Source organism: Peromyscus maniculatus, chromosome 20 (assembly GCF_049852395.1).
Source record: "Peromyscus maniculatus bairdii isolate BWxNUB_F1_BW_parent chromosome 20, HU_Pman_BW_mat_3.1, whole genome shotgun sequence".
Lineage (NCBI taxonomy): Eukaryota > Metazoa > Chordata > Mammalia > Rodentia > Cricetidae > Peromyscus > Peromyscus maniculatus.
The window spans coordinates 48,687,393-48,707,291 of NC_134871.1; the positions used below are offsets into that span (position 1 = coordinate 48,687,393).

Here is a 19,899-nt window from a genome sequence, read left to right on the forward strand (position 1 = left end):
GCTGGGGAGCAAGGCACAGCAGGGCAAGGGCACAGGTGTGGTGGTAATCTAATTGTACTGAAATGTGATTTTGATTGTATGTTAATAAATAAAGTTGCCCGGGGGTCAGAGCTATTAGAGCCATAGCAAGAGTGTGGCGGTGGTGGCACACGCCTTTAATCCCATAGATATCTGTGTGTTCAGGGATATAGCCAGCATTGGAGACATATGCCTTTAAGACCTAGGGGGCTGTACATTCAGACAGTGACGAGGCAGTCACGTGTTTGGGTTTACAACCAATGAGAAGGCAGAACAAAATACTTTAAATAGACGAACAGACAGGAAATAGAGCCCTCATTTGGGAAGCTGGGACACCGCAGGCGGAAGGGTGAGATTTTAGCTCTGACCTCTCGGCTTTCTCTTTTGCATTGTTTCTGTGTTTCTTATTTAATAAGACGGTTGGTTACATCTATACACAGGGGTCTGTATGTCCACCTGCAAGGCTGTGAGGGGCCCAGGCGGGCTTCAGGAAGCTGTCATACTCACTCGATGGCCTTCCCTCTGATCTCAGCCATGATGGCACTCTCCCCGCCGAGGTACTCATAGCACAGGCTCAGGAAGTTGTAAATGACAAAGGCTGTGAAAAATCCAGAGCAAAGCAGTCGGGTCAGCAGAATGGTCGCGGGGACTAGAACAACATGAAAGGAGCTGAGCCCAGCTACACTTAGCCCTGCAGTCTTTGCAGACTGTGAACACGCGGCAGGGAGGAACTGAGTCCCGCCTCCGGTACCAACCAAAGCCCCGGTCCCTGCGCCCACAGCCAACACTGAAGGAATCAAAGTCAAGGGGATGGACGTGGGATGGGAAGGTGGGGATGGGCACCACCTAGCCCCAAAGCATCTCCAGCCAAGGCCCAGGGCAGGCCACAGGCTTCCTCGCAGACTGGTTCTCACAGGACCCTCCCTCTGGCAGGCCAGGAAGGAGACCTTCCTCGAGGTGGATCCTCCAGAAAAGTCACAGGGCCCATCATCATCATCATCGTCATCATCATCATCATCATCGTCATCGTCGTCATCGTCATCATCATCCCAGTTCTGACTGAGCTGCTCAGACTACCATAGCATTGAGGCCTGCCTAAGAGCACACGGGCCGGCCGGTCAGTGTACTGTGTCACTCCAAAGAATCACTAGTGAGTCCACAATGGACTGCATCCCTTCTCGGAGAAAGGGGACCAGAGACATGATTTGTTTGGTCAAATCAGCCCCTGACCATCTGGAAAAATCCATCCCCTTTCTAGGAAAAATACAGGCTCACACAGAATAGATCCAAACACCCAGCAATAGCGTTTATACCAGAGGCCTATACAGGCCAGAAACGGAACAAAGAGGGGCTGACATGTGACCAGGAGGGGTGTAACTCAGGCAGCAGGTTGTCACCCTGCCACACTCTCAAAACGGTTCCAGACCTGGTCTCTAGGAAGGCCCCTGTGCATCCTGAATACCTACCACAGCCTATATGCCAGGCTGTGTGCTAGGCCCCAGGACACGTCAATGATCATGGGACCCACAGTCCAGAGGGAAGTGATGGTCTCTCATACTCCTGCCCTGGACTGTTGGATATCTAGAACTTTCTGCTCCATTCTAGATACCACATCTCAAGTTACAGACAGGAGTACACCATCAGGGAAGGAGGGAGAGGATCAAGAACAAACAGGATTATACTGGAGGCTTGTCCACACTCTATACAGGAGCCACACGGTCTCAGACAGATCCCAGGAAGACTTCAGCTTAACAGAATGAACAAACCTTTCTCCCCCCCTTTTTTTCCAGGCAGGGGCTCATCATGTAGCTAAGGCTGGCCCCAAACCAGCAGAGATGCTTCAGCCTCTGTCTCCCAAAAGTGCTGGATTACAGGCAAGTGCCATCACACCTGACTTGGAAAAAATATTTCTTTTTTGTTTTTGTTTTTAATTTTTTTTTTCAAGACAGGGTTTCTCTGTGTAGCTTTGGTGCCTGTCCTGGATCTTGCTCTGTAGACCAGGCTGGCTTCTGCCTCCCAAGTGCTGGGATTAAAGGCATGCATCACCATCACCCAGTGGAAAGAACATTTCTATGAGCATCGTCATCAGAGAAGGAAGCCATGAGCTCCAGGGTGGCCACTAGACACAAGCATCAGAGGCAGGCACCCCTCGGCAGAGATGGGGTCCCTTCTCTAGCCAGTAACTACCTGGACAGAAGGTTATAGTCTAAATCACTAGGGCCCACTCAGTCTCTCCACTGTCAGCCCCACAAACAACAACACACAGTCTGGGAGCTCAGCATGTCGCGAGAACCTGCTCAATAGTGTCCTCTAGGCCCCAGGCCAGGAGCCATACGCTGTTCAATATACACTCACTGACTACTACGAATGTTAGGTGCCGTGGAGAGCTGAGGGTTCCGAGTGTATCCGGCTGCTCCACGCTCTGTCCAGTTTGACTATCTTCGGCTGGTCTCTGCCTCTGCTAAACAGAGACGCTAAGTTGATCGGGAAAGACCAAGTTGTCTGGGACATTCCAGATAACTGAGGATATGTCTGGAAAACTGAATGTGCCTGCTCTGGACAGAAGTCCTTTCTGCTTGGTACACAGAGACTCAGAACGTTCTTTCTTGAATTTCGGGGCTATGTGGCCATCCTAGGCAATCACAGTACAATGAACCAGCTCTGGTGGACAGAGGACCTACCGCTAAGTAAATGTCCCCAGTTCTACACGGCTCCAAGCCCTCTGTGAACCCTGCTTGTCCCTGCTCTGGCAGCCCACATGCTGCTTCGGATCCCTCTTCCATCAGCTCTCTCCCTGTCCTCCCATCCACTGAGCTCTACACGTCTTGTTTGTGAGCTGTGGCCAGCGGCACCATTACCCGTCTGGGTGACCTACTGACCGCAAACTGGCCAATGGCTCTTTTTTTTTAAAATTACATTCATTTATTTATTTGTATATATGTGCGAATACATGTGTGCCACAGCACGGGTGTGGAGCTCAGAGGAGAACTTGCAGGAGTCAGGTCATCAGCTTTGGCGGCAAGCATCTTTCCTGGCTGAGCTGTCTCACTGACCCCCGGCCTATGGTTCTTTGTTCATTCACTGTGGCCTCTGGCAAGAAAGACGGTTCGTTTTGGACCACACGTCAAGATTCAGTGCATCTAAAACTTGAACTCTGAGGCCAGGTGTGATGTTGTACAGCTGTGATGCCAGCTCAGGGAAGGCTGGGGCAAGAGGACCATGAGTTTAAGGCCAGCCTGGGCTACATAGCTAGACTGTATCTCAAAGACAAGAATCTGAACTCAGAAATGGGTAGAGGACACTGCATTCCTCCTATGCATGTAAACTTTCTCAAAGAGAGTTCACACTTCTCTGGGGGAAAACAATGGTCTTTTCCTCTCCTTCACCAAGCCCAGCATCTAGCAAATCCTGGCTGCAAAGAACCAGGTAGGAATCTGGCTTTCCATCGCTATGGGGTCATTCCGGACAAGGTTTGCAGCTCCCTGCAACTCTGTTTTCACACTGTAAAATGGGTGTGTGATACATACTCCACCTGGTAATAGGAGGTGAGAATGTGCTAACGATGATGAAGAACCTGGAGCAAACTGTCAATGCCACATGAACATCTGTCACACTACACAGGGAGGGAGCAGGGGAAGCCACATGGCCACCTCTGGTCACCGACCCTCCAGGCTCTGACCTCACCCCAAACCCAATCAGACACCACAGTGTGTACAGCAATTGTCTCTCACCCCCGCCATGTGGCCTATCCCAGTGCTGGGTGAACTACAGCCCCCAACAGATGAGTGCTGTATAGAGCTGGGGCATCCTGGGAAAGGTACCCAACATCTCTGAGGCTCAGCCTTTGCCTCAGAGAACGGGAACCCTGCCGTCTACCTGAGTACAGATGTGTACTTCCTGGGTGTGACACACAACTGCCCTCTCTTCCCTCTGAAATGCAACCAAACTGTTGGAACCGACCTCATATAAGAAGCAAACCATCAGGGGCAGGGAGGATGCCAGTGGGGCCACTGCTGGGAGAGAGCAGGAGCTCTGGGTGATGCGATGGCTGCTAGCCCAAAGATCAAAAACTAAAGCAGAGGCAGAGATGGCTCAGTGGGGGAGAGCACTGTTGCACCAGCACGGAGACCCGGGTTCAAATCCCGGCCGAAGCCGAGCACGGTCATGTGTGCACACCTGTAACTCCAAAGCTGATGAGGGGGTGGAGAATGTTCAGGGGCACAGCCAGAAGACCGTTAGGGTTTTCTGGCCACAGTCTAGCTCCAGGTTTAGAGAAAGACCCTAACTAAAGGAATAAGGCAGAAAGTGATCAGACACCAGACAGCCTCCTCTGGCCTCTTCACCTGCACACCTGCACACACGCACACGCGCACACGCACACACGCGCGCACACACACACACACACACACACACACACACACGATGGTGGGGGGAGAAAAATCATTATTAGTATCCCTAGAGAAGAGACTACTCAGAGCACCAAGAACAAGGGACCTGAAGAAGAGCAGAGAAGAGCCGCTGACACATCACGATGAGAAACGAAGGGAAACAGGCAAAGAAAGTCAGAGACGATGAAGTGAAAACAGTCAATAAACAGCTCCTGGAGAGCAACAGAGACAGAGCGAGCCACTGAAAAGACACGAGCCTCGGTCCAGGAGCGCATCCCCAGGGCAGAAACCCCAGAAAGAAGAAGGAAAGGAGAGGACGCTTCCGAGGGACTGGGTGGCGGCGGGACAGCTTCTGAACCATAAAGACACCGTCCCTGGGTGGACATTCCTGAAGACCTGAAGATGGAGAAGTGTCTCAAGCCCAGGGACGGCTGCTGCTCCTGCCCAGCCCACAGGGGTCTCCATCCCTCACACTGAGCACGTGAGCAAGGCCGTCCTCCAGCCCAAGACTCAGGTCTGCTAACTTCACCAAGGTCACGGTCTGTGGCTCCGACCTGTGCAAACCTCCAACCAAATGGACACTTCAGCCCCCAGCTAAGAGGAGTGTTCACGCTTCAGAAAGCCGTGAAGGCCTCTGGATGAAGTGAGCGGGACCGGGACACAAAGATTAGGTAGGTTGTGGCTAGTGGTGGGGTGGTTCTGGCTTGCTTTAACTCTGTTATATACTTTATGTTCACGTTAAGCAAAACCTGGGTAGTTTTAAAACCCAACCTTGCTGAACTCTGATGTGAATATCTCTTTCCAAGTTGCTAACTAAATAATAAAGTTTAAATAATTAAATCATTTTTAAAAGGAAAGGAAAAGTATCAAAGACACAAACAAGAAAAGGTCTCAGGTCCTAGCCGGGCGGTGGTGGCGCACGCCTTTAATCCCAGCACTTGGGAGGCAGAGGCAGGTGGATCTCTGTGAGTTCGAGGCCAGCCTGGTCTACAGAGCGAGTCCCAGGAAAGGCGCAAAGCTACACAGAGAAACCCTGTCTTGAAAAAACAAAAACAAAAAACAAAAAAAAGAAAAAAAGAAAGAAAGAAAAAGAAAAGGTCTCAGGTCCTGACCTGACCTGCGGCGTTCAAGCCTGCCAGGTCTCCCAACACAGTGACTATTAGTCTATCTTCTATGAGATTCCAGAACTTGGAGGTTGAAAACAAGACCATTTTTTTTCCTTCTTGGTTTTTTCAAGACAAGCTTTCTCTGTGTAGTTTTGGTACCTGTTCTGGATCTCACTCTGTAGACCAGGCTGGACTCGAACTCACAGAGATTGCCTGGCTCTGCCTCCCGAGTGCTGGGATTAAAGGTGTGCACTGCCACCGCTTGGCCTGAAAACAAGATCTTAAGAGCTGGGAAGAATATGCAAGCACCTAGGGAGGATCAGAATCCAACAGACTTCCCAAGCCGTGAGAGGTGGCCTGCATGACCCAACCCCGAGGTGTGGTCCCTTCCCGGGATGTCAATCACAGAGCAATCAATAAGGACACTTTGGACTTCACACCAGCACCCTATGCACCTGCTTTTTCAGGAGGCTGGTGGAGGATGTGCCCTGATCAACAGAAAGAAGAAACCACAAACCAAGGAGAGGGGACAGGTGGCCCACCCAGCACAGGAGAAGCCAACGCTGTCCAAGGACAGTGAATGACAGAGCCTGGGTGGCAGGTGAGCAGAGGAGGCCTCACAAGCAAGCTCTGCAGACTCCAGAGAAATGTGGACAAAGAAAAGCCAGTAGTGACAGAGTCGCACATCGCCACCTTGGGGAGAGCAGGGCTGGTTATTAAAAACCCAACTGTAGCATTCAGGAATAAATGAATGCTAAGCACAGAAAACTAGACAACTCCCCAATTAAAACAAGTAGCTAGTACCTGTGGCAAACCCCAGACTTCCCATGTAAAGGACAGGGAGGACCAGCCCGAGGCACAGCTACAATCCCGCCTTTAATCCCAGCACTCTGGAATGGAGGGGGGGGCGGAGCAAACATACAGAGCAAGTCACACAACCAATGAGAGCAAAGAGAAGGAGGGCAGTGGGGGGCAGCGCAAGGCTCCGCTTTGGACAATATTTAAACACACAGAATGCAAACACTAGAAAAAACCGTAGTCCGGTCTCCCTGGTAAGGGGAAGAAAGAGAAGTGTTTATGAGTGTGTGTGTGTGCGCACACGCTTTTTAATTTGGTCACGAAGCAAAAGAAACCTGAAGAAGGGCCAGGTGGGAGTGAAGGCCAGGCTGCCAGCTCAAGACACTAAAGCCAGTGACCTCAGGCGGCCTCAGCTCCAGGTGCCTGTGCTGTTTGTGACTCCCTGGGAGATGAGAGGCCAGAGACAATAGTGTTGCTAGGAGATGAGTGGCAGACTTCCTGAGCCAACCTTTCCACAGGCCCGGAGGCTGGTTGGGGCAGGTGGGAGAAACAAAGAGGCCTCTGAAGTGGGGGTGCCACCCACCATCTGCTGCTACTTTGGGGTGTCGAGTAAGGACAGACTGGTAGCTCCCCCATGTCCCCACCATTTGCTAGATGTCCCATCTTCAGGGCCAAGCCAAGGAGGAAGCCTACATTTGCCCCTCGGCTACACAGGACACACAGACACAAACACACACAGACACATGCACAGTAAAGAATAACCTTTGGCTTCTAAGAGAACCCGGTGAGCAGACGCTGTACCACTTGAGGCTGGCACCTGCAGAGAGGGGGATGCCCAGCTCCTCCCTTCCCAGTCAGAGGTTTCCCTGGGGGATTTTCTGCGCTCAGGAACATCAAGCACAGTGCAGCACTGAGCGGGGCCCCCATCTGCCTCTACATTCTCTCTTGGAAGGAATTTATGAGAGCATGCATGAGCCAGGAGAAGGGTGCCTGGGAGACGATGCAGCTGCGGAGGACTGGATAGGGCTCACAGTGCGAGTCTCTTTATTCAGAGAGGATAGCTTAAAGGAAAACCACATGCCTGGCATGTGTGCGCCGCCGCCCCCCCCCCCTCCTCCAACACAAGCATGCACACGGACTGGGGATGTGTTTTAGTTGGTAGAGTGCTTGCCTAGCATCTAGAAAGCCCTGAGTTCCATGCCCAGCACCACACAAAACCAGGTATGGTAGCACACACCTGTAACCCTAGCACTCGGGAGGCAGAGGCAGGAGGATCTCTGAGTTCAAGCCCAGCCTGGTCTACAGACCAAGTTCCAGGACAACCAGGGCTACACAGAGAAACCCTGTCTCAAAAGAAAAAAAAAAGTTTGGAGTTGGTGCTGGAGAGATGGTTCAGCGGTTAAGAGCACTGGCTGCTCTTCCAGATCCATCCTGGCTTGATTACCAACACCACCTCCTGGCCTCTTCAGGCACTGCACATACATGGTGCACAGATCTACAGGCAGGCAAACACTCAGACACATAAAAGACAGACAAACAGACAAAGAATATAAAGTGTACACCTTTTAATTCTAGTTCTCAAGAGGCATAAACAGGCAGATCTCTGTGAGTTCAAGGCCAGCCTTGTCTACACAGTAAGTTCCAGGCCAGTGAGAGCTATAAAATGAGACCCTGACACAAAAAGTTTGAGGCCAGCCTAGGCTGCATGAGATCCTCTCTCAAGGCGGGGAGCGGAGTCAGCCGTTGTCATGTGCCTGGCTGTGTTCTCACATGGAGTGAAGCCTCTTCTCAGCAGAGGCGGACAATGTGTGGACAAGAAGGGTATGACACTGGGAAACAGACAGGATGAGGGTCAGGCCCACCCAGGGCTGGAAAATCAGACCATGCCAGCTCCCAACACCAGGAAACTACCTACTGCTCCAGCTGGGATGGAGGATGCTGTGTCTCCGGTAGAGTGTGTGGAGGAGGCAAGAGAGATGGGGGGGACATTGTGGGAGGAGCTAAGAAGCTGAGGCCCAGGAGAGGGTGCCAGTCCTTTCCTTTGAGACCCGACAGCACACCACATGGGCACACATGGAGCTGCAGGTCCAGCTGCACAAACCCTCTCACCCAGGGATGGACCATTACAAGTTGCTCACCAGCTAGAGAAGCCAGAACTGAGAAAAAAACGAGCTAGAGGTGGAGCTCCTGCCTCCCGGCATCTGTGACTATGTCCTGGGATCCCCCACACCAAAGCACGTCTGTAAGGGGATACTTGGCTACACAGTACGGTTACCCGTCATTAGGGATCGATGGAGCGCCAGGTGGGGAAGAGGAATCCACATTAATTTTCATGAGGTCCAGACTCCAGGGAAGAACTGAGGGATGACACCCCCGCCCCCAGATCCTAGAGTGAGGAGGGGGAGCGCTCCCCTTGCTCCCATGGCCCCCGCTCCCCAGCCTCCCTCCGGTCCTCTCCACACTGTGTCCTCACCCTCGTAGCAGTCACGGATGGTGCCGAAGTACACATAGTACTGGTCGTTGGTGAAGAAGAGGAGGCTGAGCCAGGAGTCGAAGGCGTAGATGGGCACGATGAAGAGGATGCGCACGATGTGGCGCTGCTCGTTGGGGCGGCTGTAGCAGCGCAGATGCATGTAGATCTGGGTGAAGGGCACCGTGTCAGTCAAGACCTGCCGCTACCACACCTGCCCCCCACCATCTATCTGTCCTCTTCTCCCTGCCCCAAGGGAAGAGGGGGGCCCCTGGCTCCTGGCTCCGCCCTTCCTGTTCTATGGCCTGATATAAAGTACCCACCCCGGGACTTAGTCCTGATCAGGAAAATGAGTTGATAAAACTTCCATCCTAAGAGTCAAAGCAAAGGGATCACATAAAGCTGGTATGAGCAGCATCCACGGGCCGCCCTCAGCTCGATGGGACTTAGGTAAGGCCATGGTGGTGCTGACGCTGGGGTCCTCGGTGTGTGTTCATCCTGCCTTCCCAAGGCCAAGTTCCCAGGGTCGCACAGCAGCGGCACTGGGTTAACTGAAGGGCTGATCAAGGGCAAATCGAGGCCATCTGGCTGTGACCCTCCTGCTGTGTCCCTTGGCAGATGCCAGAAAGGGTGGGCCAGACAGGAGCTTCACCCTGGAGGACCCAGGTACACTTCCCGGCCATGTGGCCACAGTGGCGTGCTCACACCATGCCCTGCTCCTCAATCTGCTGGACCCAGGCGGCACTGCTGTCCCCGGGGAGGCAGAGGAAGGCAGCGCAACTCTGAGAAAGCAGAGCCAAGAGCCAGCCCCAGGGCCTGGTCCCAACTCTCATGACATCACTCTTGGCCCAGCCCAGCCCTGGCTGAGGAAAAGGACAAAACATTCCCGTCTGCTGTGAGCCCATCTCTGGGACACTGATAGATCTAAAAGAGACTGAGACGCAGGACAGCTGGTGAGGGACTGCCAGGGGCCCCGAGCAGACTCAACCAGCCTACCCGGGGCATTCATCAAGACTCCTTCTTGAGCGCCCAACCTCCCCTGAGGTCACGAGTGCAGGAGACACGAGACTTGACTTCTCTCCCTGAGCCGCCAGCCACATACATGCGATCAGCTCCTCTGCCACCCACCTCGGGTTCTCAAGTCTCTCCTTCGCAAAGACATCTCTAACATGTACAGTTCTGTGGCTTCGGCTAGACATGGGCATAGCCAATAACTACTAAGCGGAAGTAACAGTGTCACTTCTAGATCAAGGCAGACAAGTATGTGTGTATTTCCTCACATTCCTGCAGCTCTGGTTGTCAGGGGTGCAGATAACTCCAGAGCCACAGCCTGCCCTCAGCTGAGCTGGGGTGTGGAGGAGAAATCACCTAGGAAGCAGAGCACGCTCACTGCTACAGCCCGGCGTGCCTGAAGTATGCTTTGTCGGACTAGAAACCACTCGGGACCCTCATGGAGGTTCCCTCTTCACACCCAGGTACCTGGTGGCAGGTGATGAGCAGAGCTGTCCACACAAAGAAGCCGGAGATGGCCTGGGCGGCGGTGGTCATCAGGAACACGGGCTGCTCCATGGCTGTGGGACTGCCCTCAGGGGTTGCAGAGACCTGGCCAGGCGAAGCTGCTGCGGTCGTGGGTGACGCTGGGTCTGGGGCCAGCGCAGCCCCCCTCACTGTCATGGTGCTCAGCAGCAGCAGCTGCAGCAGCAGCAGCAGCAGCAGCAGCAGTCTTCCTGAGAGAATCTCTTGGAGTGGGTGATGGGCGGCCTAGAAAAGGAATTCGGGTGAGTGCTAGTGCTGGGAACACCCTTCGAGGTCCACATCACTCTGGGCTCAGCCATGCCCTACACTGCCCTTGTCCTGCCGTGTCTAGGACAACACACAACGGCTTTAGTCAGACCAGGACCTTTGTCTGCCAAAAGTCCCCAACAGCTCCCTTCCAAGTCAGGAAACCAAAACATGGGAATGCAGTGGTCCAGAAGAGTGCCGCCCCACAACTGTCAAGAACGTCTGACCCACCTGCTCCCCTGGCAGTGCCCAAGTTCTGCTGCTGCACGCTGGAACCTCATACGGCACACACAACTGCCTCGTGGGTCCTCTTGCCACTCCCCTTTAGAGGCAAGGTCTTGCTATGTATAGCCCAGGCAGGCCTTGGGCTCACAATCCTCCTGCCTCAGGCTCCTGAGTACTGGGATTACAAATGTACCACCCTGATCTGGCAAAAACCATTTTATCGCTATAGGCTTCTATCTGAAGGACTTGGTATTTGAGTTTCCTGACTTCCCTAATGGCTAAGAGTGGTCCATCCCTTGGACCCGGCTGAGCTATCCTCGAGAGTTTATGGCTCTTCCCAATTGTGCACCCTCAAACTTTGAACTACAGAACTACAGAACCCAGCACTCCACACGTGAGGCAAGTACTCTACCACTGACCTACACTGCTGCCCCTAAAAATCATCTTCTAACTCAGCATAAAAACGCTCTTTCTTGAAACCCTGCCTATACACTTTCCCAAAAGATGCTCCAATCCATTTCATATGCCACCCTTACTGTTCTCGAACACGCGGTCTGCATTTGGTCCACATGTCTACCTTCCTGCCTGCTCAGAAGCAGTACCCTATTCCTGTCTTTGAATCCCCACCACCAAACCCAGCACCCAGGCCCTTTATAATGCTCAACTTCATTACTGGCTTTCAATCCATATTCAATCCAGAGAATATGACTAAGGTACTCCACAAACATGGAACAAGGCAGAACTGAGGAAACAGACATCAAGGGACTCTCCAGTGGGAAAGCGGAGCCGAGACTAGATGGCATCTCTGTGGAAGCAACACCTTCCTGGGTAGAGAGATGGAGTCCCATTTGATGTGGAGAAGCAGCTCCCATATGGCCCAGAGAAAAGATGCTGTCAGGTACCCAAGATGTCCACCAATGGAGGCCGAGGCTGGGCCAGAGACCAGAGCCACTTTCAAAGAGCAAAGCTTCCCAGGATCATCCAGAATGTGTGCTTAGGAGTCTGATGCCCCAGACTGATTGCCAAAGTGATAGCATCAGGAGGTGGAGTATTTGGGGTGCTTAGGTCAGAAGGCTGGACCCCTCACAAATGGGATTAGTACCCTCACATGAGACCCCTTGCTTTTTCTGCAACTTGAAGACAGAGTGAAAAGAGTTGCCTGTGAATCAGAAATGGGCCCCACTGGACAGAGTGTGGTCAGTGCTTGGATCTCAACCGCCCAGCCTCTAGAACTGTGAGAAACGGGCCAGTTTCCAGCATTCTGTTACAGCGGCTGGAGAGAAGGAATCCAACTGCCCCCTCCACCACGGCTCAGAGCCCCATGAGTCTCGTCCTCTTCCGTACTGCCACCTACTGACAAGAGGCAGTACCACCCGCCATCAGCTGACCTGGAAGGCCAACTACCCAAACCACGGACTCGGGCCACGCATGGCTCACCCTGCACCAGGGCACACACAGCCCAGAGGGATAACTGGAGAGACAGTGAACAGCAGAGACACTGGGGAGCTGACATGCAGACCAGAATGCAGTGACACCTGCAGAAGACTCTCCAGGGTCTTTGTGGGGTCCAAACAACGCACGCCTGCCCTATGACCTGGCCACACTTGCCTGCTGTCCACCCACACCTCCTGCCCGGCTCCCCTCTAACCCATCTCCACATCTGCCTGTCGGCCCCTGCAGGACACTGGCCCAGCCAAAGTCCCTTATGCTGCTGTTTTCTTTCACATAAACAATCCCTAACCCACCGCCTAAAAGACAGATCCAAGACTCAAAAACAGAGAAGGCACCTAAATTGGGAAACTCAAAAACGGAGAAGGTGTCTATATATAAAGACTGGTGGCAAGTTCTGGAAAAAAGACACTGTGTCAGCCTAATAATAGCTGCTGTGGGCATGGCTGCCAAGCTGAGAGCTAGTGCCTGAGACGCTGCTTTAGGAGGCTTTCACTGTAAATCAACGTCTTTGCCTGTCACCCCAGATTAAAAGAATAAACATGGGGGTGGGCAAAACACGAACAAACGCCCCTCAATCGCCAGCATGTCCCCCAAATACTATCTCATGTTTATTTTCTCTCTTGGCAACGTTAAAGTAAGTGACATTATCTACAGCTTGGAAATAGAAAAAAGATGTGGAACTTGGCTTTCAGCCCCCTACCAAATGATCTGAAGGTTTCTAGAACATTCTCTCAGACAACAGTTAAAGCAATGCCCTCCCTCATAAACATCTAGTCTCTGGTCCCCTGGAAAGGCAGGTGTAGCAGCTCCTCCACCAGACCCAAGACCCACATGGAGGCTTCCGACATCTGCAGTCCAGTCCACAACACACTGCACTTGCAAACTGTTCCCAGTGTGTACAGAGGGTGAGGAGGGAGCAGACCCTGGGTTCTACTCTTCACACTGTGTACAGAGGGTGAGGAGGGAGCAGACCCCGGGTCCCACTCTTCACACCGTGTACAGGAGAGGAGAGATACTGGGTTCCACTGTTCCATACCTAGGACAGACAGATGTTTCCCTGGGAAGGAGCACTTGCTGGCCTAGAACTAGTAACAAACAGAGCATGGCCTGGCTCAGCACTTGAGCCTTGACTGTGGCTGGGACAACTGCAGCTGGTACAGCTCCCGCTAATCCATGTGGTCTCTATGGCCCCCCTATAAATACAGTCCATGTTCCTCAAGGTAAGAGGAGACATACAAGACAACGCTCCAAATTCCAACTGCTCTAGCAGGTTGCCTTTTCCTTCCTTCCTTCCTTCCTTCCTTCCTTCCTTCCTTCCTTCCTTCCTTCCTTCCTTCCTTCCTTCCTTCCTTCCCCCCTCCCTCCCTCCCTCCCTCCCTCCCTCCCTCCCTTTCTTTCTTTCTTTCTTTCTTTCTTTAGGGGAGAGGTGTTCATCTGTGTGTTTTTCCAGACAGGGTTTCTCTGTGTAGCTTTGCGCCTTTCCTGGAACTTACTTTGTTGACCAGGCTGGCCTGGAACTCACAGAGATCCACCTGCCTCTGCCTCCCGAGTGCTGGGATTTAAGGCGTGTGCCACCACTGCCAGCTAAAAATATCTTTCCTTAATCACCTCCAAGTCTCTGATTAAGAAAGGGGAGAAAGAAAGAGTGAACGCTTTCATACTGTGAAAGATGCACTGCAGGCGGAGAGTGTCTGCAGCACAAACCTGGGGAACTGCCAGCATCCTGGGCGAACAAACAGTCAAAAGCTCAACTACACATTCCAACCTGAAAAGAGACAAGAGACACGAAGAGCATTGGCTAAGTAGATACACAGCCGGTGAGCACAACCTCAAAAGATAATGGAGAAAAAAATGAACGTCACACTGAGGTACCCCAGAACTACAAAATGAGAAACAGTGTCGGTGCCAAGGCGGGTGAGAAGGCAGAGGAACCGCACCCCGAATGCACACTGGTGTGAAGACAGTGCAGAACATGCTTCGGCCATTTCTTACACAGCTCCATAATCCCAACCCTCAGGAGGCTGGGGCAGGACGATCACTTGCGCTCAGGAGTTCACCTACCGCTGTGAGGTCAGAATCAACCGTTAACTTGACAGAAGATGGGAGTCTGCAGGGATTGTCTTGATTGTGTCAACTGAGGTGGGAAGGCTGACCCATGGTGGTGACACCCTTCCCTAAGCAGGGCGTCCTGACCGTCTAACAGCGGAAAAGGCAAGCTGAGTACAAGCGCACACGACTGAAGATGTCGTGCTGACCAGCAGCTTCAAGGGCCTGATGCCTGACCTCCTCACCACGGTGGACTACAACCAGGAACTGGGAGCTGGAATAAGCCTGTTCTCCCTTCGAAAGCCCGAGAACAGCCCAAATGTCCATCAACAGGTGAAGACTGAAAAAATCTCTACATCCTGATCTCAGACTACTACTCAGCATTAAAAAAGGGGAAAGTTGCCGGGTGTGGTGGTGCACGCCTTTAATCCCAGCACTTGGGAGGCAGAGCCAGGCGGATCTCTGTGAGTTCGAGGCCAGCCTGGGCTACCAAGTGAGCTCCAGGAAAGGCGCAAAGCTACACAGAGAAACCCTGTCTCGAAAAAAACCAAAAAAAAAAAAAAAAAAAAAAAAAAAAAAAAAAAGGGAAAAGTTGCTGGGTGTGGTGGTGCACGCCTTTAATCCCAGCACTTGGGAGGCAGAGCCAGGCGGATCTCTGTGAGTTCAAGGCCAGCTTGTTATACAGGATAGGCTCCAAAGCCTGTCTCGAAAAAACAAAAAAAAAAAAGGGGGAGAGAAAGTCTGCCTGTGGTGGTGGCGGTGGCGGCGGCACATGCCTTTAATCACAGTGCTCTGAATTCAAGGCCAGCCTGGTCTACAAAGTGAGTTCCAGGACAGTCAAGGGCTACACAAGACAGACTGAATTCTGTCCAGAAAAACAAGAACCCCAACACTAGTCACAAGCAGCTCTCTCTGTTGACCAGGGCTACGCAAGAGACTCCTGAAACATTCAGCCTGTTACTACGGGCCCTGGTTGCCCTCCAGAGGGGGAAGTTAACCTCTGCTGCTGAAGACACCATGAACCTCAGTCACAGGCCCAGGGGCCCGGAGTCGAGCTAACCTGAACGCCTCCTCAGGGACTAGCGTCCATGGTACCTGTAGGCGTTACGTAAGCTTACAGAAGAGGGAGGCGACCAACAGTCCTACCCAAGCACGAGGCCCACGAGCCACCACAAACAGTGTGGCACCCAAGGGGGCAGTAGCAGCACAAGTACTGTGGCAGTGACCCGCGGCTCTCTAACTGAACTACGACCTGCTCAAAAAGAGAGAAGCGAGAAGTCATGCCTGGTACTGGAACCCTAGCCAAGAGGAGGAATTGTAAAAGGAGAAAGTATCAATACACCCAGCACTGGGCTGCCTCCAGGGCATATGCTTAGACCCTTCTCAGTGAGACAAGGCTGTAAAGGGGGAGCTCAGGTGGGCAGGGAGCACAGGCCAGGGACAGAGAGCAGCAGTGTGTGCAGGCAGGTTTCTTCCGGCTCTGAGACAGCTGCTATCCTGACAGCGGGGACGGACCCACAATTCCACAGGAGACAAACCACACAGAACGACACGCAGACACATGCATCCCACGGCGACAATGGCGAGGAACCGAGGAATTCTCACAGCCTGGTCCCTCCTGCTGCCTGCCCCCTGTGGACTGCCTCCATGAACTACTCTGGTGTGGCTACAGCCAACAAGGCCATGGCCAACCGAGGGAGCGCTGCACCTTCTGTACAGCTCCGGACTTCCTGGGGCTCTCCTTGTTTCAAACAGAGGGCTGGTTTTTGTATTTGCTTTTAGGTTATTTTTTCATTTTACTTCATGCGTGTGAGTATTTTGTCTGCATATGTGTTATGTCACCACATGTGTACCTGGGACCCCCGGAGGCCACAGGACGGTGCCAGATCCACCAGGAGTAGAGTTATGGGCCTCTGTGTGGGTGCTGGGGACTGAACCTGGGTCTTCTTCAGGAGAAACAAGTGTTCTTAACCGCTGAGCCACCTCTAGCCCCCAGATTTTAAAGATTTTAAAGTCTCCAGCATGTAGAGATGCATATTGGCCTATTATGTGGGAAAAAAAAATAGCATGATGCTATATCCCACGCCCATCCCCACTGCCCAAGGCTGGCCTTAAATCCTGTGTCCTGTGTTCAAGGGGTCCTCTGGACTGGGGTGAGGCTTAGTTGGTAAAGCGCTCGCCTAGCATGCCTGAAGGTCTAGGTTCAGCCACCAGCACCACACAGAAATGGATGGTAGTACACGCTGGGAATCCCAGCACTTGGGAGACAGAGTTCAACACCATCCCCTGCTACTTAGCAGGTTCAAGGCCAGATTGGGCTACATGAGACTGTCTCAAAAAGGAAAAAAAAAAAAAAAAAATCTCCTGCCTCGGCCCCTAAAGCCTGAGCACAGCATCCAGTTTGGAAGAGAGAAAGATGGAATAAGATCATATGGAGTAACTGCTAAGACTCTGGGGCGGGAGAGACCGGCTTTTCAGCATGTAAGGAATTTTCCATAATGAAACACTCACTAGGCAGAACATGAAAACCTCCACAAAAGCTGAAATTGAGTGACTCTGGAAACACCTACGGGAGAAACTGTCTCCTTACCTTGCAGGAAAGCAACCTGAGTGGCTAAACCTAACAATAGGGAAACTGAGGCTGGACTCAATGCCAGGTGCTTCCATCTTAAGCACCAAAAAGAAGAGTAAACTGCCCCACGTGTGGACACTTAGTTCTACACTGGCTGTAGGAGGTCAGCCCTCAGGCACGTGGGACACTCCTTCACAGGAAAGAGCCCTGGTTTAGAGGCCCTAGGCCGCCACCGGCAGAGGCTACAAGCATGGACGGTTCTACTGGTGCAAGGCTTTGTGACCAAAGCTGTATCTCACATAGATTAAAAAAATAAAAGCTGTATCTCACATAGATTAAAAAATTTAAAAGTTTTCAAATCTGAAATTTTAAGATACTACGAAGTAGAATTTTTTTAGCTGATTAAAAAACCTCCCAGCGAATCTCAGCTGTGTTAGAGACCTAGAAGCAAATGCCTGTCTGGTGAATAAAAACACCTGAATGACAGGAAATGGAGATGTTCCAGCTAAACTCTCAATTCCTTTACACAGTCACTGGCTGGGATGGGCGTGAATAACCTGATCTGAGAAGAGCCCGGGAGAAGCACTGTCTATTGCGGCATGTGGAGGGCAGGGAGCTTTGTCAGGGAAGGCAGCCAAGAAAACCGGGCATGGAAACATGGATGGCAGAGTCGGGCCTTCCAGAGGCTTCCTTCCTCACTGCGCTAAAGCTCACATTGCCAGAATGCACTGGCCTGGGAAGCCGGAGGGCTTGCACCCATCAGTGACACCAACTTTAAAACTCATGACATCTTCAGCTTGTCTTGTGACCTCAGTGCCGAATGGGTCTTACAGTTACAATGGAATGGGAAGGGTGAGTTGTCTATACTACTCAGTACATCAAAACCCAAACACAGGAGGTGCATGCTCAAAAAGCCTGGTGTTTGTCCAGCTGTGCATGTGTGCTGTTTGTGTGTGCACCCATGTGCACATGTGCAGGAATGGAGGAGGGAGGGGTCAGGTACCCTCTATTGCTCTCTGCCTTGTTCCCTTGGGACAGGTCCCTCAGTGAACCTGGAGCTCGCTGTTTTCTGGCTAGATTGACAGCAAGTCCCAACAATCTTGCCCCACTTATGCTGGGGTAACTGGCATGCAGGCCACAGCTGGCTTTTTATATGGATGCTGGGGAACCAAACACAGGTCCTCATGGTTGAAACAGAAAGGGCTCTCTACCCACTGAACCATCCTACAGCCCACATCTGGTCTTTGTTTGTTTTGTTTTGAGACAGGGTCTCACTATACAGCCATGGCTAGCCTGGATCTCAGAGATCTACCTGTTTCTGCCTCTGGAGTGCTAAGATCAGAAGCATGGCAAGTTTGGGGGTTCTGTTGCTGATAAAAGTGTACAGGCACAGCGAGCAAAGGTCACTTGCATGGCGCATCTTCCTGCAGAGGTCTCTGTCCTTACTTCTCTAGCACATTCCCTTAGCCCCCTTGGTCCCAGGCTGCAGATCACACAGGAACTAGAGCCAAGCACTTGCTGGGTCCCTCCAGCGGCCCACCTGCCAGTGGGTACTGTCACCCATCACCCACCACTCACCTTGTGGGGGACCTGCTCCCACTTTTTCCCCCAAGGTACTCTTGAGTAGGGAGAAGTGAGAAATATTTAGATAGAAATATAGAAGGGAGAGAGACAGATAGAAACACAGGATAGCCTCGGGAGGGTCTAGGTCAAAACCCACCAGCCCCTTCTGTCTCTGCTAAAGGAATGCCAAGGGGAGGGGCAAAAGACCTCCCCTTGCTAGATCAAAGAATATGGCACGACACAGGCAAGTGTAGACCTTTCCAAACACCTGGTAACCAAGCACATGGTCAATCCATCCCCTTATGCAGTCCTGCTGGGTAAAGCAAGCTCAGATCTCACTAGGAAACCTCTGTGGACCTCAACATCACCTGCCAGCCTGCAACTGTGAAGAGGCCAGGCCTCAAGCTGGGATGTCACCCCACCATCCACCACTCCCCCACCAGCCTGCAACTCTGACGAGGCCAGGCCTCAATCTGGTACTTTGTCCCCGGTACTGAGTCCTGGGTGGCTGAGCTGGAATCTGTGCTGTCACCTGAGCTGGACCAAACAAGTGAGCAGGCTCTTATCTTGGGAGCAGAGCAAAGGTACGTACTGTCCTGTTGCCATGGCCTTTGAGCCAATGAGCTTAGCAAACCAGAATTATCTTTTAAAAGGGTATTGGGGCTGGGGACATGCCTCGGTGGTTACAATGGTTGCTCGGCGTGCACAGCACCCTGGATTCCATCCCTAGCGTATACACTAGACATAGTGGCTCATGTCTGTAACCCCAGAGCTAGAGGTGGAGGTGGAAGCTTAAGACTTCTGTTGGCTACACTGAGTTTGAGGGCAGCCTGAGGTGTGTGACACTGTTTCAACACAATTAAATAGTAAGTAAGTAAGTAAATAGGTTACAGTGTTGCACGTGGTCTGACATTCACACAGGGTCTAGGCAAACCCCTAAGCCTCCCGTGCACAGCATTCCCACAGCGGAAAATGGAGCTCACCCACCTGGGTACAGTCTTTTTAAAGGTTATAATTAGCCTCACATCAATTCAGGTCAGATTTTTGCTGGGAAATGAGTCTGCTGCTGAGTGAGGAGGAACATCTGTGGTTTCTGCAAGATCTAGAGTCTGCCATGGTGGAGAAGGGGCATGGCTGTGGAGCCCTGGAGCTACAAGGACTGACTTCTACGTCCACTCGGAACTGTCAGGAGTGGGCTGTAGTCTTTGACTCCTCAGCGACCCAGGCCTCTGGTCTCCTTCCCAGCCTCCTGTCTGAGCATCAGCAACAGAAACCCTACCACCCCACATGTGTGAGCACTTTGCAGCTTGAGCACCCGAGTGTGCGGCTGGAGGGAGGTACGGAGAGGGCAGAGGATGGGAGCTGAGTCACATCCATCTTCCGGCCTGGAAAGGCCACACCAAGGAGAGCAAAGGACTGTTACAGCCTGGCAGGGCACACGACAGTGAAGCTGTGAAGACAGATGCTTTCACCAACTGG

General features: G+C 52.3%; 1 protein-coding gene across 3 annotated transcripts in view; it reads right to left on the bottom strand.

Moving 5' to 3' along the window:
- Tmem184b (transmembrane protein 184B) overlaps positions 1-19,899 on the bottom strand; it is a 42,367-nt gene that overhangs the window by 9,484 nt on the left and 12,984 nt on the right. For all 3 annotated transcript variants that reach the window (XM_006979146.3, XM_076556329.1, XM_076556330.1), the window contains exons 2-4: positions 10,260-10,541; positions 8,784-8,949; positions 526-616 (exon numbers count right to left, since the gene is read on the bottom strand). In XM_006979146.3, the coding sequence (XP_006979208.1) occupies positions 526-616; positions 8,784-8,949; positions 10,260-10,454 (452 nt within the window). In that variant the 5' untranslated portion in view covers positions 10,455-10,541. The remainder of the gene's footprint in view (positions 1-525; positions 617-8,783; positions 8,950-10,259; positions 10,542-19,899) is intronic.